Below are 22,263 nucleotides of genomic sequence, written 5' to 3' on the forward strand. Positions count from 1 at the left end.
ATTTTAAGACACACCTGTTCAAACTACCCTGCTGTTAAATTTTCTAGTGAGTAGATTGTCCTCATAAAAGGAACTTTCCCAGTAAATTCATTGGGACAGCCACATGGAAGTATCTTCCTTGAAAGGCTCATCATGCATTCTACTATTGCTTGGTGTGCTTGGTGTTCCCCTGGGCATCTTGAATGGATTCTTGACTATTTCTCGGAACATAACGTAACGTAACGTAACGTTACATAACATAACATAACATAACATAACATAACATAACATAACATAACATCATAACATAACATAACATAACATAACAACATGAGCCCTGCTGTATCAGTTCAAGGTCCTTTTGATCCCATGGCTAATCAGATGCCATTGGGAAGCACATAACAAATCTCCATTCTTTTCAACTCAGAGAATAGGGATCATGTATGGGAGAGGGTTGTTGTATCCGTTCCCTGCTTATGAGTTATGAGAGAGGGAAAAGACCTCTCCCTGCTGTTTCATAATGTGCTTTTTGAAGTTCAAGTTATAAAAGACATTTGTTATGTGGCATGGGAAATTACTATTTTAGAAACATAAGCTGAAGTTCTTTTGGGTGTTTGGACTTTGTTGACCAGTTTGTTGAAGCAGCGTGTTTCCAACCAATCTGCTGGAGGATACTGAAAAATCATAGTATGCTGGCCTCTTCAAAGAATCCAGTTCAGTTGGATGTCCTACTTCTTTTATGTTGACTAAGACTGTGTGTGTAAATGGAGTGGTGGTCTTTTCCTCTCTCTGCCCAGCAATCATTAGGTCAGGTAAGGGGCCATATTTGGCGCAAAACTTTAACTAGATGCATTTTGGGAGAAGGGTGTGTCAGCAAACTCACTATGCACCCCAGTGGGCACGTTGCTTGAGACCACTGCCATAGCTCTCTCTCTATATGATCATCCTGTAACCCAATACATAGTTGTTTATTTAAATACCTCTGCCTTCAGCTCTACTGATATTCCCTTAAATATAACCAACATAGAATAATTCATTTACTGTTAGGTTGTCCTGGGTAGAAAGATGGAGACGTCTTCATTTATGTAAGAAATGGCACACTGCAGAAATTTTATGAGGTGTGTACTTGCACATCAGAAATGGACTTGAATGAACCATATGGGGCTTGCACTGGCTTTGTGCCATGCATTATTAAGCTTCAAATTTAACCACATCTTCTGCTTAGACGTCTAGAATTAAGCTAGAAGTTTTGGCTGTGATACAAGCAGTGATGAAAAACACATGAGTAGTAACAAGTTTTCTTAACATCATTCTTCAGTGCTCAGATAGACTAATCTACAGAAGCAGTTTATTCAAGTATCACCCAGAGTGCCAGAAGGAACGGGAACTTTAAAGTGATTTTTTTTTACCCTTTTATTATTTATTGTTCATTTTACAGGCTTGAATCTGAGTTCTATATAGTAAGGAACTGGATATAAACTTCTCAGGTGGATTTTTATCTTTAGAAGAACTTGACAAATCAGAAAGGTATGTTTTAGTTTTTGGTTGTTTTTTTAAAAAAAACTTTTCTCATTGTAACTTAACAGTGTGCTTTTATCATTACTAATGTAAGCTAATTGACTACTATTCAGTATTTTAAAGGATATATTAGATGATTGTACACAGTAGTAGAAATGCTTTTATATTGTGAACTGTATGAAGAAAGGAAAACAGGAAACCTGTACCTTTTGAACTGGTCTACCATAGCATAGTTATATTTATCTAGGAGAGAAAAAATAGCATCCTATACAGTTTTATAGACATTTAATGATTTTTTTTTTAAAAAATTAGCAATGTTTCCAGGCATTCAGAATCTGATATTTACCAAAAAAGCAAAACAAACTGGAAGAAACTCACTGCCAAATAATTGTTTACAAAAACATGGAAGCAGTATAAAGTGCCTCTTCTTTGATGTTTTGAACAGATGAACATATTTAATTCCCCTCCAAGACATAGCAAGTCTCTGCATTTAAAAAATGTTTGACTTCCAATATTATACAGTAAACATTTCTGCAATGTTTCACCTTTATGCTGTAGATATTATAAACACAAAAGAGCTTAAAATGAATCAATTTCTCTGGGAGAATGTATGAAAGGTTAGTAGATGCTAAGTTTATAACTAACTCACTGCTCAGGATTCCTCTTTTCCTTCTATGGTTTCTGTTTTTGTGCAGAGCAATGACTGGGGGTTACTAGCGAACACAAGAATTTCCCATGGCTCTTCACAAAAAACCAACATTTTCTTGCTTCTGATTTACATTATTTAGAGACAAGGTTGTGTGGGCACCCTGCTCTAGACAATGGAAATTTTTAGCACTTTTAAAATCTGCCTTTTAGCCATTTAGAATACACTCCAGTGTCAGCTTTGTCATGAAAACAAGTACCAAATATTATAATATTATGCAACTGACATTTTGCCACTAGACAACTAAATGGTGTACACTGTAGGTTTGCATACAACCCAATAATTATTTTTACACTCTGTTCTATAATTGGTTATTTTAATATAATTGAGATGCTTTCCATCCTAGTACTTTTTATTATTTTGACTGCACCTTAAATTGTGCATAATTGCACATGAGTTACCTACTAATATCCTGACAGGCAGCATTTTAAAAATACTATATAAGGAAGAGCACTGACTGCTGCACCAAGTATTAATGTGGAAAAAGCACCTGTATTCTAATCCTGATCTATTGAGTAATTTTATTTATAAATATTAATACTTGGTGTGGTACCCTGCCATTTATGCAGAAAGAAACATATCAGAAAGTTTAGGGTATTGACTTGATAGTAAGGCTGCTATCTTGTGAAAGTCACTTAGGCTGCAATCCTATCAGCACTTGCCTACAAACAAGTTCCACATCTACTTCTTAGCATAGAATTGTGCTCTCAGTTTCTCAGATTTTCCACATATAAAAGTTAATTTGCCTTTGTGGTTTTTCTTTGTACATATAAACCTGTAGCTTTAGTTTTTAACTGCATGCATACATTGTTAAAGCAAGAGCAAATCAAGAGTGAGTATTATTTGGCAAAAGTCAGACAGAAAACATATTCCAACTTCTTCTATGTTTCATATATACTTGAAGTACATATCCCCAATGTCTCAAATCAATCTAACTCAACTTTCTGATGTAAAGTTAATTATTAAAGTTACAACATACTTCTGGCCAAATTGGCAGCATGAAACAATGTTTCCCTACCTTCTCTAAAATAATGATTTCCTGTGCCAAAATAAAATACTTAGGAAGTTTTCCCCATAAGACCAGGGGCTTAGTTAGGACTTTTCCTACTGTTAAGACAGTATGTCAACAGCACAGTTTAATAGCATGCAAAAGCTCTGAGGTCAGGGTATTTTTTCCTATTACAGATGTTGAGAAAGTAGTTAGGTTTCAGTGTTATTTCACTCACCAATCACTTGGTTCAAAGGAATGCATTTCCACCAGCCATTCAAGATTTGTGTTTGGAGTTTATCATACTGCTAGGGCCAGAATACATATTATAATGCACATTTAGCATTTAGACCATAATACATTTTTATATATTTTAAGTATACACCTAAAAAGGTAAATGCTGATTTACTCATTGGGAATTGTGTCTGGCTATAGCTTCTTGTTGAGTGTGCACTCAGTGGCAGAGCTGAGTTTGCATCTTCATTATACGTGAAATTACTCTAAGAGAAATGGGAAGAAATTATTGCCTTGAGGAGAAAACTGAACAATAGTAAGAGAGGCCACAGAGTTTTATTAGCAAGGAAGGAGAGATTTCCTTAATTTCAGGTATGGACAGAAGTTTCCTTCACACAGCATACATATGGAGGGAACTCCATATAATAAAGTAGCAGTGCTGCTGTCCCTGCCCCCAGCATCAGGTGCTGAATGTTTTCTGGTTAAAACTTTGTGCATCCTCAAGTATGGGGACCTTTTCAGACAATCTGGCCACAGTAATGAAAGCACATAGTCTGTTTATTTAATTGCTTGCACTTCTTATCTGTGCATCTATGAACCACACAGTAAGAAGAAAGTCATACAGGCCAACAGATTTATTTTAAACATTATTGAAAGCTGCTCTGTTTTGCTGTGAGGGTGCCTAAGTATATAGAATGGAACAGAATAGTTCCTTCAGAGAGGGAGGGATGAGAAATGTATTCACGGATTCATTATAAAAATCTCTTAATAAAGTTGTATCCAACAAAATAAACTTTGGGAATGAAGGTTGCAATTTAAAAAGCCTTTAAAAAGCCACAAGATTCTTTGTTGCTACAAGTGCTATGAATATGGAACAATAAGATAGTCATTTCCTTGAATGAGTTAATTCCAAAATTCCAAAGAATGAGAGTGTAATTGTGTACACACCCTCAGAGGGGCAAGTGGAAGCAGTTCATGGAGAAGTATGAGAGTTTCGGTAGCTCATAAAGTTCCCTTCCCTTGTTGATTTCACTTCACTGATTCAGCAAGAGCCCTGGACTTCTTCAGACAATTTAATACAGTACTGCCAAGTAACAATACACTAGTTTTAATCTTCATGCACTATATAACTGGCTGCAAATCTCAAATAATTCTACACCTCACAGTGTCATATTGGCCTTGTTCTCATGTAATATTAAGACAATCTATAGCACACAAGTATGAGCAACCCAGGGTTAAAAATGCAGCTGTGTTGCTCCTGCCACAGTCATGCTGGTGCTGTGCTATCTGGAGCTAAGTCATGGCTACCCTGAGGTAAGCCATAACCCAGCTCACTATTTGCCTACCACAAACAAGCCATAAGCAATAAATAAGAACAAACATTGGTTGTAGCAAGACAAGCCACAAACCTGGGTTTGTCTGTAATGTATAGCCCTAGATAGAATGATAGCTGCAGGACCAGGGAGGAGCAAAGTGGCTTCAGTTTTTGTTCTGGATAACTGAACACTTGTTTGTTCTTGCTAAACCAAAGTGTGGCATGTTGGTACATTGGATATTAAGGTGCAAATAATGCAACACAATACAGTCACTACCCCCTGTCCAAGGAGTTGTTCCTGAGAACTAGGAATGAAATCTGAGCCACTTTATGTGCACATTGGCTCAAACTCTCTAAAGCCATTAGGGCAAACTCAAAGTCTTTGTAGTATTTCTTTTCAAACCCAGGCTATGAGGCCATGAGTTCATCAAAGCATCTAAATGGGCCCCATTAAAGAATACTTACATCCTGGGAAAATTCATTTTTATGGGCTGCAACAGTGAAACACTTCATATTGGAAGTACAAACTTCTAAGAAGAAGTTCCAGACAACAGCATACAAAGAAAGGAAATGCATAAACAAATTACAAACTAGCTTGTATTTTTTACTAGGAGTGTGTTCTCTGAAGATATGAGAGAATATGTGCTTCTCCTCCTCTTGGCTTTGTGCTCTGCTAAGCCTTTTATAAGCCCTTCATACTTCACCTTCAAGAACATGATGCTCATGGATATGGAAGACCTTGATGACGACGACGACGATGACGACAAAGATGACGATGACAGAGATGATGACAATTCTCTTTTTCCAACTAGGGCACCCATAATACCCTTTGATTTATTTCCTGTATGTCCCTTTGGATGTCAATGCTACTTGAGAGTTGTACACTGTTCAGATTTGGGTAAGAATAAATCTGTGCTTTATTTTCATTGGATCTATGTTGTTTATTTGTAATACCCACACACTTTTTTGAAATGGCACAATCTGGAGGTGGTAATAGTTTTTTCTCTAGAGCCTATGAACTCTAAGAGTATTTCCCAGAAATAGAGTTCAATAAAAGTCTATTCAGTAAATTAATATGTTAACCAGAATTATTTCAACAGCTGCCATCACCAAGGTATTAGGGTTATTTGGACACCTCAAAAATAAACACAAGCCTAGGGAAAGAACTGCTTTGCTATCTGTTACTTTCTTGTGTATCTCTAGCATAGCTTTAGATTAATCTTATGCCTAATTAGATATAAAGTCATTTAAAAAAAGCATAACCATGCCACCAGAGCAGCCTTTTTGTAAGAGTTAAGTAAAATCTCATCTGTTCAATTTATTGGATGCTACCTTGCCCATGTTGAACTCTCTGATAAACTGAAACCTGATTCCAGGTTTCTAAATATAGCTTCATCTGTTACTCAAACAAAGGAGAAGGGGGCACAATCAGCATTAGATTTTATTGATAGTTGGAAGGGGTGATAGCCAACCAATTCATATTTAGAGTAGACCCAGCAATATCAATGGGTCTACTATGAGTAACATTGGCTATACCCAAAAGTTGGAATTAATGGTTACAAAACATTTTAAATTATTGCAAAACTGAAACAAACATTTCAGCATAATACAAACAAATGGAGATTAAAGGATCTTTTGTTTGTAGATGAATATTTATTTTTTATTTCTAATTAATAGGTTTGACCTCAATACCAAAGAATATTCCCTTTGATACTCGCATGATAGACCTTCAAAATAACAAAATAAAAGAGGTCAAGGAGAATGATCTTAAAGGACTCACATCGCTACATGTAAGTCTGCTTTCTAGCATTCCCAGTATTTGTCTCTATCAAGGACTATGGCAATCTATCTTATGTCAAGTTGATGTTTTCTACCCTGACAGCCATTAACATAAAATGTATGGAAAGCAATGTGAGAAAAGATCAATAACACTTATGGGAAAAGTCAGTTACAGTGGTACCTCTGGCTAAGAACTTAATTCGTTCTGGAGGTCCATTCTTAACCTGAAACTGTTCTTAACCTGAAGCACCACTTTAGCTAATGGGGCCTCCTGCTGCTGCGCCGCCGCCGCCACGCAATTTCTCTTCTCATCCTGAAGCAAAGTGCTATTTCTGGGTTAGCAGAGTCTGTAACCTGAAGCGTATGTAACCTGAAGCGTCTGTAACCCGAGGTACCACTGTATTTGTTATCTAAAGCACAGAAAAAAACACTTTCCATACACAAAGTTGATCAATATTCCTGGTTTATTGTTTACCTAAACTACAGTGGTGCCTCGCAAGATGAAATTAATCCGTTCCGCGAGTCTCTTCGTCTTGCGGTTTTTTCGTCTTGCGAAGCACGGCTATTAACAGCTTAGCGGCTATTAACGGCTTAGCGGCTTTAAGAAAAAGGAAACAAACTTGCAAGAACTCGCAAGACGTTTCGTCTTGCGAAGCAAGCCCATAGGGAAATTCGTCTTGCGGAACGACTAAAAAAACGGAAAACTCTTTCGTCTTGCGCGTTTTTTGTCTTGCGAGGTACCACTGTACAGACAACCTTCAGTTCACCATTAACTGACAGATCTTGGGCTGAATTCACCCCTAATGAGTCCTGCCGTAGAAGCCTGTGCAAGGACTTTCACTAGTGCAATGGGGCTTATGCTCTCTTCTCCCACTATGTGCCCCTTAAATTGGCTCAGGGTGTGTGTGTGTGTGTGTGTGTGTGTGTGTGTGTGTCAGGAGAACCCCCAGAACAAAGGGGAAGGAGAGAGGGGATCGTTCTGCCTGGCAAGCTGAAGTTGTTGCTCTGACGGAAAGACTGCTGTAGCTCATGCTGAATTCCTCCCCTTATGTCAGAGTGCAGATGTCTTCATATGCCGAAGTAAAGAAAATCTCATACATTTTTTGTATAAACTTTCCCGCGTCTTGGATTCCAGCTGAATGGCCAGTTGAACGCCTAACTAACAGAAAGTTCTTGGCCATATAAGAAATACATTTTGTTTAGCCTAGCACTTGAATTATAAATAAATTGACTACAGTCTTTTAAGACAAATAAACATTTCATAGCTTAATGTAAAACTCTGTTGTTTACTGACAACCAGTAGCAAAATATTGTGCCTAGCCAACATACAGCCTTCTGTTTAAATCAAACTAGCACACATGTTTTTTGAAATCTCACTGAACAGAACTGGGAAACTTTTTCCAGCCTAAGGGCTATATTCCTTATTGAGCAAATGCTAGACACATGTCAGCGATGGACATGTTTTACAAAGCCCTCTTGCAATTGTGATTATTGTTTCAAATGTCTAAGATTGGTACTGGAATCAGGAAACTAAATGGGGGAAAAACACATTTTTAGGGTGGCAATTCTGCCAGACCAAGAGAGGTCTGTCCCTAAGCACCGATTTCAGCCTTCAATTCTCTAGGAAAAGGGTCAAAGTTCCTCTTCCTCAGCTGCCTCAAGTTCTTGGGAATAGTCATGCCAAGGTACCTTAGGTCACCTGACTGAAGTTTCAGCCACGTGATGTTCTAAAGTCTTACCTGATGCTCAAGGGGGAGAGCATTCACAAAGTTCTGATTCAGGTTAGTTAATGTCCAGTTCTGCTGGAATTTACTTAGAAGTTGTGATTTTTCTATCACCACTGCAAAAAAGGAAGGGGGACAGTAGACACCATATTTGGTCCCCCTGCTTTGAATGAGACTAAGCCGTTCACGCAAACTTGCGTTTGAGAGGGAGAGTAACACTGGGAGTAGAGCAAGGACATGATGTGCATGAAGTTTGATATAGAATTTGCTTTGGTGGCAAATGAATTGCCATTCCACCCTGTCAAATATTTTATAAACACCAAGCGACAACAGAGCTACATGGCATTTAACTATACACTGTGGTGTATAGCATTCAGTGTTCTAATTACAGGATCTGCCAGCTAATTGGTAAGAGCTACACAGTGAGATAGACACTGTGGTGTCATAGTTCAGGAGGGCTGTTGGGTGGTACAGATCCAGAGACACTGGATCCTTTCCCATCTTAAGTACCACAATCAATATGGACCATAACCATAACCAGGATTCTGGGAAAGCACTGCCCTGCATAATTTTACTAAGCAGCATCACCAGTTGTGGGACCGTTCCAAAATATCTTGCAAAATTCAGCTCTAAAGCTATCCATGGAATAAGACTTCTGTCACAATCACACACAGTTGGGATACAGCTTACGTCTTGACAGTACATCTAAGTGAAACTAAATGTTAATTCTTATTTCCCATTCTTAAGTCCTGACTGATTTCACTCCCTCTTGTTACTTGTTACTTCTTCAAATCTAAACACACACACACACACACACGTTTCATTTTGGAGCTTTCTGACGCGTAGATGGTGTTTTTGAATTCAAATGTGCAAAATACATATATGCAGTTTTAAAAAATATGACATCTTCTGAATGTGAGACGTAAAATAAAATAAATATTCTAACTTCACCTTTTCACATTTTGCCTAGGCACTTGCACTGAACAACAACAAAATAACCAAGATCCACCCCAAAGCCTTTCAATCAACAAAAAAGTTGCGGCGCCTCTACTTGTCCCATAATCACTTAACTGAGATTCCAGCAAATCTGCCAAAGAGTTTAGCTGAGATAAGAATTCATGATAATAAAGTGAAAAAGATACACAAAGAAGCATTTAAAGGAATGAAGGCTTTACATGTGTTAGGTAAGTGTGTTTTTTATAAATCAAGCTGTTGCATAACACCAGGGGGGAAGCAAACTACAGTACAGTATTATTTCATTCATCAACAATGTGATAGAAATCAGGGATTAAATGAGCCCTAGATGAAAGGAAGGCTCAGAAACAGAGCTGAGACAGAGCTGTCTGCATCCAAATGCAGCCATGGGGTTTCTGCTGAACAAATGGTTCCCAATAGTAGATTATTTTTTCTTAGCCCAAGCTTTGTAGGTAGAATTCAGATTCCTTTTTGGCTGCCTGTTATTTTCTACTCTACCCAGCAAATGCAAACAGAATGGTTGCTTTATAGGGCAGAGAAAAAAACAAACCATCACCTGCACATGGGAGTGAATTGTGTGGGAATGATTTCTTGTCTGGCTACAGTTCACACAGAAACAAGGCAGGCAGCCCAAGTTACTGCATGGTTCTCTCATACATCCCTACCCCATCTGAGCAAACTGTGTGCATTTGTGTGTATTAGACTTTGTCCCAGCTGGTTGAGTTTTTCCAACTATGCTCTCCTGCTCTGTGTTACATGCCTAAGTGGTCAAACTCTCATCTGCACCAGGATGACAAATACTGAGATCATATTCCTAAGTGTGGGTGCTCCTAAGTTTCAGATGACTAGTTTGTTTTTATTCTTTAAATAAGATGTTTTAGAGGGGTGATTCACTTTGGGCAAGTAAGGTCAAGAAAAGTGTCTTGCCAGGTTACTTAAACATTTTAGAAATACGACAAACTGAATGTAAGGGGATAGTACAACTGCATTCCACCCTCACTGTGGAAGATTCTGCCATTTCCCAATAGAACAAACTGAGGAACTGATATATTGCATTGTTTTCTTGTAAGAATGTTTGAGGAAAGGTTTGTCAGCTAAAATAAAAAGTGTGGATTTCACCCTGGCACCCTATCTCCTCCATCCCTTAAAAAAAATTAAATCCAGGAAAGTGCCCTTCCTTAGCACAGTCATATGGAGATAGGTTCTGTTTACTCCATGATGGGAGGCACACTGTACATAATCAAACATTATTTTATTTATTACATTTATATACCACTTTTATCTTCCAAGGATCTCAATAATGTGTACATGGTTCTCCTCCCTGCCCCATTTCATCCTCACAACAACCCTTTGAGGTAAGTTGGGCTAAGAGATGGTGACTGGCTCAAGGTCACCCAGTGAACTTAATGGCTGAGTGAGGATTCAAACCCTGCTCCTCCCAGGTCCTAGTCCAGCACTCTAACCATTATGCCACACTGGAACTGAACCATAGCTTTGAAAATAGATTATGCTGCTTTGGAGGGCCCTGGCTTAAAATAAACTCTCACACTGGTCTGTGTGACATGGACAATTAAAAACATAAGGAGAACCCTGCTGGATCCACAGACAAGTACTATTTAGACCAGCATCCTGTTTCCTACAGTGGGCAACCAGATGCCTATGGGAAATCCACAAGCATGTGTAAGGGCAAACAACTGGTATTCAGATGCATGCTACTGCCTAAGAGGATTGCAGCTTAAGGCTACAAAAGCAGACTGAAGGTGCAAATTTACATGCCTATGCAGAAGTTTCAAAGAGTAAGATAGCATATGTCATGATCTTGAGGAGAGACAGCAGGGAGTATAAAGGACATTGACTACTCGAATTAGGAGGAAAAGTAAACTGAATCCTGAGAGTGAGGTTCATTTCTATTGGACACTTTTCTGCCCCAACACTAGGTTGCGCTGCATAACTCATCATAATGAACTTCACCAACAACAGAATTAGTGAACAGACTTACATGTCTATTCCAAGTTCCAAGGAGTAAGATAGCATATAGTCATCAAGCCTAGCAGCCAATGACAACCTTATTCTCCTTGAATTTGGCCAATCCTTTAAAGCCATGTAAGTTGGTCGGTATCACATCTTGTGGAAATTAATTATTTCCATCTTTGATAAATATTTGCTTTATGAAAGGTTGACTGAAGTTTTTGAAAGAATTGTATGCAACTAGGAGCAAGTGTTCCCTGACATTTTAGAAGCTTTGATGTGCATTGCTTTGGTTTTTGGTTGTATTCTCCTTAAAAACAATGCACGACTTCAAGAATTTCTGCCATGTGACATGGCTTAATTTCTAAGCAAGAAACATTGGAGTTCAACTTTGTCTGGGAGTCATGCCTTCACATGGAAGCCACTACCCATACCTATGAATATGAAGAGAACATTTATATTTCTGAATGGAGGAAATTGTGCTACACATGTTTAAAGACATTCTTTCATTTCTTAATGCTGTAAAAGCCTCAACCAAGGAAAGGTGTCTTAAAAACTACAGCCTCACAAGCCACAACTGTTATTCTTTTGGCAGAGATGAGCGCAAATCCTATTGATAATGAAGGAATAGAACCTGGGGCCTTCGAAGGTGTGACAGTCTATCATATAAGAATTGCAGAAGCTAAATTAAACTCTGTTCCTAAAGGTATGATCTTTTTTATTATATAAATCAGGTTTTTTATCTTACATTTTCTCATGTACATTGCTTTCTAATTTTGAGTTTGGTATTATGCTAATTGAATTAAAAATAATGGTGGTGATATACTTTTTAATTACAATGCATAATAAACATCAGAAGCCTATGGACACACCAAGGATCACCCATAGAATGGCCAAAATATGCAGATACCTGGGCAGATAGCAAAAAACTTGGAAGCACAAATTTAAAGGATATACCGTAGATTCCGGTGTATAAGGCGACTTTTGAACCCCGGAAAATCTTCTCAAAAGTCGGGGGTTGCCTTATACGCCAGGTATGGGTGGCACGGAGCTGAGCCCGCCCCCCGCTGCTGCTGTGGCGGCGGCTCCAAAGCAGCAGCAGCGGGCGGCAGACTCAGCTCCGTGCCGGGCAGCTTTCTCCCTGAGCGCGCCCCTGTTGCTGCTTCTGAAGCAGCAGCAGCGAGCAGGAGGCTGAGCTCCATGCCGGGTGGCTTTCTCCTAGCACGGAGCTGAGCCCGCCCCCTGTTGCTGCCCAGTGTATTGGGCAACTGGGCTTATAAGACGAACCCTCAAATTGCAGCTGCCAATTTGGGGGGTCACCTAATACGCCCAGTCGCCTAATACGCCGGAATCTACGGTACATTTTTTTCTTAAGTGCCTTAAAATTCTGAGAAATCCCAGAAGTAGGTGTTTCCTGAGGGTCACTACTGTAGCTACTCTAATGACTATCTACCTAGGAAACCTGATCATTTGGAAATACAGATGAACTGATAATACATTATCTCCTTTCATGACTCAGGTTCATAGAGGTGTCACTGCACAGTGGCAGAGGGTAAAGCTGTAGAGTATCCAAGTCCTAGACAGAGGACTTGTCTGTCTTGTTGGACAAGCAACAGCAAATAGCTGTTCTCTTGGGATCAAAACCTGGGGCAATGTATTATGGGAACTGGGGGCAAGACTAAGGCAAAACTAAGGCTAACCGGCAGGCAATCTGAAACATTGCTCCAGTGCTTGTTTGAAGCCAGCTGACAAATGAAATACTCTTTTAGAATGGTACATGTTGTTGAAGGCCATCCTGGCAGTCAGTCTTATTAAAGAGCCAGAATTCTCCTTTTGAAGTGTACACTGACTCTAGGATTAGCACAGTGGTGAAGGCATGATGCCCAGAGCTGGGCCACCTTCCAGGAAGAAGTAATCAATATTCTCAGGAGAAGTCAATGAGGAAGTATGGTCTGTTTATTATGTTACTCTTCCTCTTTAAGCAAGGAAGAAACCTCAGCAACCGCTTCTTGAGATGGTCTAGGGAGAAACCCTCCCACCTTTCCCAGGGTCCTGATGTCCCAGGAGTTCTCTTTTGCTGTTGAGATATCTAGTAATGAGCCAGGGATACATACTCACTATGTAGTCACTAAAGAGGCAAACTTCTCTGACATTATTATGACAACTTGAAGGAATTCATAGAACTCTACAGAAAATAATTTCCTAAACTAGTTATAACAACTTAGTGAGGGTAGAGAACTACTAGCTCCTTGTACCATTTTCGGGAAATATTTGCCTTCTAAATAAAAACTCCTGGGGAAAGCAAGACATCCTTTCATGACATGCCATAAAACACAGGAAATCAGCCTGAATTGAAATCCTCTTTGCTTCCCAGTTCCTGAATGAACACAAGTAACCGCACAACTTATGCATGTTTACCCCAAAGTAAGTCCCATTGAGTTTAGCAATGTTTACTCCCAGTTACTAACTGTAGGCTTGCAGCCTTAGGTGATCCTAAACCCACCTAACTTTTTGTTGACTAAACTCAGGGTCACAATGCAAGAAAATGTTAATGAGAAAACATTAATTCTCCCTTCTGAGTAAAAATTAACATTGGCAGGCAAACAAGTGTGAACAAACATTTTTGTTTAATTTACCAACAAATGACCAGAAAAAACATGAATACATAAACTAGAAAAATATTAGCATGCTAAAAAGAGTAGGGAAAGAAAACTATTAGTTGGTATTTTCATACTAGTGTTGCCAGAAGTAATAGCACTGGAGATTTAATATTTTCCTAAGCCACCATGGAAATTAGAAGCATGCTTGAGGTCATGGTACTGCACAAAAAATGATAACTAAATATAATAAACAGAAAGCTCTTGGAATCTAGAAGTACTAAATGCCTTCCATCTCTAATTTTAAAGCACACCACAGAAACAACTTTTGGCTATTCCCTGAATACAGAGGCCAACAGTTCTGAAGTATGGGTGGCTGCTTAGATTTAACTTGGACAGCTATTCTGCAGATCAGCATGAAAAGAACACAACAAGGATACTATTATGCTTACAATTTCCATAGCCTATGCTATCATAATATCCTTGACAAATATAAAATTGCAACTCCTACATCCTTTGGAAAAATCCTACATGCGGTGATGATTATCACATATTTTTATTAGAAAAAAAAATGAACTTAATCATCAGCTGCTGAGAAATTGCACACAATGTCTGTATCTGGTTTTGTCCATTTTAGGAAGTACTAGGGCAAACTCAAAAGTCTAGCAAAAGATACATAGTGAAATTGTAACATTTGAAATATCACAAATATATGCAGGTCCACTATAACACTAGATGTTGTGTCCTTGCCACTTATGAATAAAGTGGGTTATGTGGTTATAAGGCACCACGGTGCACAATGCTGTCTGCAGTGTCATGCCTGTATGCATGTAAAGCCACTCATAGACATACTTTATAACCCTAGGACTAAGGAAACCCTATTCCTGCATCCCAGATTCTTCAAAATAGGATATGGTTTGAACAGATCTCAACAGGCAAGAATCAACATATAGGGAGATATATTTACCATGCTGGGTAACCTTAGGCTTGTCACTCTTACCCTAATGTACCTTCAGATTGGAAATACAGCAATCCTAACTGGGTGAAGTGATGGACACTTGCAAAGCCCTGCTGGCTTATGGTGGTTAGGTCAGGAGGTGAAAGAGTGCCTATTTTTATTTTCGTCTCCCAGCAGTTCCAAGACTGCCTCTGACCCTCTGTTTCAGAGTCTACCCCATCAAATCTTTCTGCTGATGTATATGTGACCTCCAGAGCATATTACACATACACACAAACACACAAACACACACACACACACAACACACACACACACACACACCATGTGGAGAAGTATGATTGCCCCATTTTACCCCTTCTAGCCAGCAGATCTAGGGGTTAGGATTGCTCTCTAAGTCACTTATTTTAATTAATTGACAGTATGCATTTCTACTTAGAAGTAAATCCCACTGTGTCCAAAACAGTCCATGGAAAATGTACACAGGATTGCTGTTCAACACTACAAGCCTATATATGCCTATTCAAAAGCAAGTCCCATGCAGTTCAATCACGTTTACTCCCGGATTATACTTTTGCAGTCTAAAACTTAAGCAATAAATTGAACAAGATTTTTTTTAAAAACCACCCTAATAATAATTTGCCCTAGGTCTTTTATCTAATAGTAGGAAAGGGAATGACAGCATAGAAAAATTCCAGAAACTTATTGCAGAAATTTCTGCACAATATTATTTACAATAGTGAGACTTTTTTCTATCAGTTGCATTAAAAATAACATCTTAATGCTAAAGGCAGAAGTCCTACAAATGAAATAGAACAAACTATTTTCCTCAACACAATTAATACATTTCCTCTTGAAACTCTTTGTGTCCAGCTTAAACACTTAATGTGTGTCTCTCCCTAATAGGATTGCCTTCCAGTCTATTGGAACTTCATGTAGATGGCAACAAAATTTCTGCAATAGAACTCGAGGATTTTATTCGTTATAAAAACCTTCAAAGGTAACACTTAATATGGAAAATTCTTTCCAAACATTTGATATTATGTAAACATTTTAGGATTTTCTCATTTTTAAAACTATGAGGAATGGTGCAGTGATTGAAACAACCAATATTTCCTTAAAAAAAAATAAGGGCACTTCGAGGTGGAACATTTCTCAAGTGATTCAGTGTACCTGGCATCTGATCAGTTATGTAGGAACTGGGCCAGTCCTTTTGTTCATTCATGTGGCATTTAACATAGTCAAAAAGCTGGTGTCATGGTCCAAGCAACAGGTCACAGCAAACTCTTAAATTTCCATGCAACACTTTAGCCATTTCAGCTTCTATATGGGCATTGCTTAAGGAAGCGTGGCTGTGTAATCCATTTGTTTCACTCAAATTAATTTAAACCTTGCTTTTTTTACTTCACTAAGATGTGGACAGTATTGTGATTATATTACAGTCTCTGAACTAAAGTGCCTTTATCTTGTAAGACTCACCACACATAAAGTCCTTAAGAGCTATTGCTAAGGGGGGGGGAGCACTTACCATGAACTTGTTTTGCTGTTTAATTTAATTAAATTGAAAAATATGAAGAGCAAATGGGAACTTGAGCCAAAGCATGGTGAGTAAAAGACAGCTTCAGTACAACTGAGAGAAAAAAGTAAGATTAAAGACCTAGTGAATAGTAGTTCTCATTATTTGTTTCACCAAGTAATTTCAGAAGACAGTGCCCAGTGCAACTGATTTTAGGAAGACAGGTTTACCTATCTTGAGAAAATAATAAAATAACGGGGAGGGTGTGTGAGGAAAACTCAGGACAATGGCTACAGTTCAGAGGGCTATACAGTACGTTCACAGAGTACAGAGACTGTTGTTTGAAAGAAAGAAGTCAAGAAACCTGTGTACATAACCAAGCCTTTCGATCTCAAACAGAATTGCCAGTTTAGGTTGCACATGAAGTCAGCTGGAGATTTGGATTACTTCCAGATGAGCATTGTTGCAAAAGAGAGAGCAGCTGGCTGAAAATAAGACATTGTTTGTTTGTCCAGGGAGCAGCATAAGGAAGGCAGAGTTGCTATAGAGAGGGAGGGGGTGGAAGAAGCCTTAGAAAAACCCACTGACCTTTCAAAAAACTGGATGTCTTGATTTATCAGAATGATTAATTATTAGAACTCCTTCTGTTATAGGCATCAGATTAGACAGCCTATATATAATTCTACCTCTGTAATTAGCTCTTGCTTCAACTGAATATGAGATCTGAATCAGATGCTAAGTATAGACTCTTAACAGAATAAAGACTAATGATGAAAACTGAGAATGGTCAGTGTCCACTACAATGTTCTGAAACATACTTTTGTATACTTTCTCATTGGGTTTCTCTTTGCTGGAGGTATTAGCATCAAGGTACCACTTATTCTTTCTGGAAGACTTGAGTACAATAGCAAGTGCCCCACTTTTCTCTAAATTCTCTGTACACTGCACAGGATCGTGGGAAGGGTAGGTCACTGGCAACCAAATTATGGGTTTGGCTAGTAAGCCAAGACTTCTTAACCACTGTTTCTATATGTTCATTTCTCTATAAAAGGTAAAGGTAAAGGTACCCCTGCCCGTACGGGCCAGTCTTGCCAGACTCTAGGGTTGTGCGCCCATCTCACTCAAGAGGCCGGGGGCCAGCGCTGTCCGAAGACACTTCCGGGTCACGTGGCCAGCGTGACATCGCTGCTCTGGCGAACCAGAGCCGCACACGGAAACGCCGTTTACCTTCCCGCTTGTAAGCGGTCCCTATTTATCTACTTGCACCCGGGGGTGCTTTCGAACTGCTATCATTTCTCTATACAGTATGTTAAATGGTTTCTTAGTGTTATCTTAAACATTTCTCTATACAGTATGTTAAATGGTTTCTTAGTGTTATCTTAAACCATATTGTCTCAGGTACTCTATTTTAACATTTATCTTTAGGTTGGGGCTAGGAAACAACAGAATCAAAGATGTGGAAAATGGCAGTTTTGCTAATATGCCAAATATACGAGAAATCCATCTAGAGAAGAATAAACTAAAAAAAGTGCCTTCTGGTTTTCCAGATCTGAAGTATCTGCAGGTAATACACAATGCAGCAGACTTTTAAAATCTTATCCTCTTGACATTTTTGTGCTACTTATTCAGTGTATTGTCAATCTATACAATAAACGTTTTTTAAAAAATGTGTTGGATTCAGTTTTTAGCCCACAGATGGGGGCAGGAAAACCTAACTTCCTTGCTACCACCAGTCTTCAGAGTTCCCAGAAAATACTTCCCATGTGGCATGGGACCTTTAGAGGAGTGGACTAGAGTGCAGAACTTTCTGCTCTACACAAAAAAGGAGCCTATGCCCAAATTTCACTCTCCCTTCACCCCCCACTTAGCAGGGTCTTCTGACTCTTGGGGGGATGTCATTTTCAGGGGGCTCTAGGGGCTGGCAGGGAGAAGGGTGAGAACTTCACTTTCCACCTATCCCCAGCTGTGTACAGGTATCTGGATCCAGCCAAGTATATTTTATGGTTTTTTTATTTTAAAAACCGGTCAAGACATGGGTTTAATGTAAGTGTGCACTCATGTGCAGCAATTACCAAAAGCTAAGAGTTAAGTCCCAGTGTAAATGCAATACTACCTGACTGCCTGACATGGATACATGATCAGGAACGGAAGTTTACAAACTCTTCCATTTTCCCCATCTCAAACTGGCATATCCGCCCCCATTTAATTCCAAAACTATCACCACTGATACATCTGGACTTGTGTTTTCATTATCATAGTGACTCTGGCAACCTAATTTCCCCCAATTTTTACCTTTTGTCCTCAAAAAGCATATCTAAGAAGTATCAAAAATTAAACATTAAAAGTATATTGAATACAGGGGTGCCTCGCAAGATGAAATTAATCCGTTCCGCGAGTCTCTTCGTCTAGCGGTTTTTTCGTCTTGCGAAGCACGGCTATTAGCGGCTTAGCACTATTAGCGGTTTAGCGGCTATTAAAGGCTTAGCGGCTTAGCGGCTAAAAGGCTATTTAGCGGCTTAGCAGCTTAGAAAAAGGGGGGGGAGCAAAAAATATCGCAAGACTCGCAAGACTTTTTCGTTTTGCAAAGCAAGCCCATAGGGAAATTCGTCTTGCGAAGCGCATCGAAAAACGGAAAACCCTTTCGTCTAGTAGGTTTTTCGTCTTGCGAAGCATTCGTCTTGCGAGGCACCACTGTATTTTTCTATAAATCAATATATACCTCACTTTCCCCTTTGAATTTTAGATGCAAATATCTAAGGCTGCAATCTATACACTTTTACCTAGGATTAGCATATATTTCAAATCTTCACATGCAATTTAATGTAGTCATGGGATACGTCAAATATTTATTTTTTCTTTCTGTCCTCTTACAGGTTGTCTTTCTTCATTCTAACAGTATTTCAAAAGTGGGAGTGAATGATTTTTGCCCAACAGGAGGAAGGCTGAAGAAGACGTTATATAGTGGCATAAGTTTATTCAACAATCCTGTTAAATACTGGGATATCCAGCCTGGAACATTTCGCTGCATATTAAATAGAAACAGTGTGCAGATTGGAAATTATGGAAAATAAAGGTGTATATCCAAAACGTCATTCAAATTGCAATGTTAAAACCAGCAATATAATACTTGAAATCTGTTGAAGATGGACAACTTTATACTGTCCAATTGCTTTATAAAATACTAATGTAATATCCCATAAAATTCTAATCTTATGTTAAATTTACATATTTTCCAGAATAAAAGGCCTCCTGAACCCTAAACTGGAAACTTATCATTAGGTGTTTCCTATCATTGTTGTCTAAGCTATGTTTATAAACTATTTTTTTCTTAGCAGAAAATAATGCAAAATTTTGAAACATTATTTTGATTAACCTATATTTTTTTCTGTATTGCAAACTTATCCTGTAAAGGTATTTATCAGATTTCAAGGGGAAATTGTGAACTTTTAAGTTAACAAAAGTAAACTAAACTGGCTAAGAAGAAATTTTAAAAGGTACTGTAGTATTAATTTGTTGGTAAAATACATCAGGTCAGGTTAGATAATATGTATATCTTTGTAGTAAGCTGAAAGGCAAGATTGATACCATACACTTACAAGCCTCAAAGCCTTTAGTATTTATTCATGTAGTTTCTCCTGAAAACTATATATTCTGTTGGTAACAAAGGTGTATGTATGCTAAATATTAACAATATAGAAATCCTATAACTTTTTTTCTTTTTTCTTTTTAAAGGAATGATAAAATTCTCTGCAGGCCAGTACAAATACACCATTGTTATATACTGTAAAAATAATTACTCAAGCTGGCAGTTTGGGACACAGTTAAAAGACCTGCAGTCATAGGGGCCTAGTACACTGTTGCAAAGGGATTTTTTTAAATGAATGGACAGGAATTCCAAACATGTGTAGCATACCAAACTTAGTTTACAGAGGAAAAAGGAGTAGCCCCTGTGTGCACAGAGCTGTGTGTGTACACCACAGCCACTGGATCACTGTCATCGTATGCTGACCTTGTATTCCATATTACATCTTGAGTACTGTAACTTTGCTGAATCCATATAATGCAAAATGTGTTTGATCATGATTGAATAACTAATGATGGGACTGTATAAAAGTGGCTATCTTGACTATAGATTTAATGTGCTGTTCATATAAACAGGAAGTTGAGAATTTAAAAATTCTAAATGGTGTCCATTAAAATGCTAGATTGAAACCTTTAATGTTGTCATGCTGTTTCCTATTCAGTTTAAGTAAAATAGTAATATTAAAAATATACTACTTATTGTAAACTTTGCAGCCTGATTCTTGGCATGTTTTATCCAAAAGCCTGTCCAATAGATTTCAGTACGAGTTAATTTCTAGTATGAATGTCTAAGATTCCTATATTAGATTTTGAAATTTTACTGATTTCTCATAATCTTATTTATTTACTGTAGACTGTATCCAACTAAGTTAGAATAAAGCCACTGAAATCAATAGCCTTGATTAACTTAAATCTATTGTACAATTCATTCATATTAATACTTATATCTAGGCTTTTGGCCTATCACCAATATTTCTTCCAAGAGCAATTTTTATGATATGCTGCTGTGGGACATGTGGGGGAAAACTTTCCTTTCTGTGTACCTCCTTCACTTTATGTAGCAAATCCTGTGTGTGGTTTGCCTCCTTGCACTCATGGTGTTGTTACTCCCTTTACAATAATTTAAATATATGGCCCTTCCTATCAGTCTCATTGACAAGGAGAACAGGTGAGGTCCCTACAGACTGGAGGTGGGCAAATGTTGTCCTCATCTTCAAAGGGGGGGGGGAGAAGACCCAGGTATACAACTAACCAGTGAGCTTGACATGGATACCAGAGAAGGTCCTTGAACAGAAAATTCAACAGTTGATCTGTGAGCATCTAGAAGATGATGCTGTGATTACTAAGACCCAGCATGGGTTTCTCAAAAATAAGTCATGCCAAACAAATCTGATTTCTTTTTTTTTTTAAATGGAATTACAAACTTGGTGGATCACAGAAATGCTGTGGACAAAGTGTATCTTGATTTCAGTAAGTCCCCCATGATATCCTTGTAAGGAAAGTGGCAAAATGTGGGTTGAACGAGGTAACTGTTAGGTGGATTTGTAGCTTGACTGACTGAACCCAAGAGTACTCATTAATGATTCCTCACCATCCTGGAAAAAAGAGACAAGTGGGGTGCCGCAGGATTCTGTCCTGGGCCCATTGTTGGTCAGCGTCTTTATAAATGACTTGGAAGAAGGAATTGAGGGGATGCTCATCAAATTTGCCAATGACACCAAACTGGGAAGGGTAGCTAATGCCACAGAAGACAGAACCAGAATTCAAAATGATCTTAACAGATTGGAGAAACAGAATTTCAATAGGGACAAATGTACGGTTCTGCACTTAGGCAGGAAGAATAAGATGCACAAATATAGGGTGGGGGACACCTGGTTTACTAGCAGTACATGTGAAGACGATCTAGGGGTCTTAGTGGACCTCAACCTTAACATGAGTCAACAGTGTGACACAGCAGCAAAAAAAACCTAATGCTATTCTAGGCTGCATCAACAGAAGTATAAGGTCCAGATCAAGGGAAGTAATAGTACCACTCTATTCTGCTATGGTCAGACCACACTTGGAATACTGTGTCCAATTCTGGGCACCACAATTTAATAAGGATGTTGACAAGATGAAACGTGTGCAGAGGAGGGCAACCAAGATGATCAAGGGTCTGGAACAGGCATAGGCAAACTCGGCCCTGCAGACGTTTTGGGACTACAACTCCCATGATCCCTAGCTAACAGGACCAGTGGTCAGGGATGATGGGAGTTGTAGTCCCAAAACATCTGGAGGGCCGAGTTTGCCTATGCCTGGTCTGGAAACTAAGCCTTATAAGAAACACTTGAAGCAACTGGGCATGTTTGGTCTGGAAAAGAGGAAACTGAGAGGAGATATGATAGCCGTCTTCAAATATTTTAAGGGCTGTCACATGGAAGAGGGAGC

The 22,263-nt window shown here is 38.7% G+C and overlaps 2 protein-coding genes across 5 annotated transcripts in view; one reads left to right on the forward strand and one right to left on the reverse strand.

Annotated features, from left to right (window-relative positions):
* The window catches only part of CENPP (centromere protein P), a 154,376-nt gene that overhangs the window by 67,827 nt on the left and 64,286 nt on the right, over nt 1-22,263 (reverse strand). The window lies entirely within an intron of this gene.
* ASPN (asporin) lies at nt 1,138-20,542 on the forward strand. Of its 2 annotated transcripts, none has more exons than XM_082211983.1 (8): nt 1,138-1,496; nt 5,350-5,638; nt 6,418-6,530; nt 9,214-9,427; nt 11,782-11,892; nt 15,645-15,738; nt 17,680-17,818; nt 19,128-20,542. In XM_082211983.1, the coding sequence occupies exons 2-8, from the start codon at nt 5,371-5,373 to the stop codon at nt 19,323-19,325; spliced, it is 1,137 nt and encodes a 378-aa protein (XP_082068109.1). In that variant the 5' UTR covers nt 1,138-1,496; nt 5,350-5,370; the 3' UTR covers nt 19,326-20,542. The 2 variants fall into 2 exon arrangements, with proteins under 2 accessions (XP_082068109.1, XP_082068108.1); XM_082211982.1 differs by having other exon boundaries at nt 1,139-1,506; nt 5,352-5,638.

Source organism: Podarcis vaucheri (assembly GCF_965113315.1).
Source record: "Podarcis vaucheri genome assembly, chromosome: 2".
In the NCBI taxonomy this organism is placed as follows: domain Eukaryota; kingdom Metazoa; phylum Chordata; class Lepidosauria; order Squamata; family Lacertidae; genus Podarcis; species Podarcis vaucheri.

Excerpts from the sequence above, each read along its gene's own strand:
- ASPN (XM_082211983.1), top strand. The coding sequence starts at position 5,371 with ATGAGAGAATATGTGCTTCTCCTCCTCTTGGCTTTGTGCTCTGCTAAG. Across the intron at positions 5,639-6,417 it reads TGTACACTGTTCAGATTTGG|GTTTGACCTCAATACCAAAG; the intron begins GTAAGAATAAAT and ends TCTAATTAATAG. Across the intron at positions 9,428-11,781 it reads GAAGGCTTTACATGTGTTAG|AGATGAGCGCAAATCCTATT; the intron begins GTAAGTGTGTTT and ends TTCTTTTGGCAG.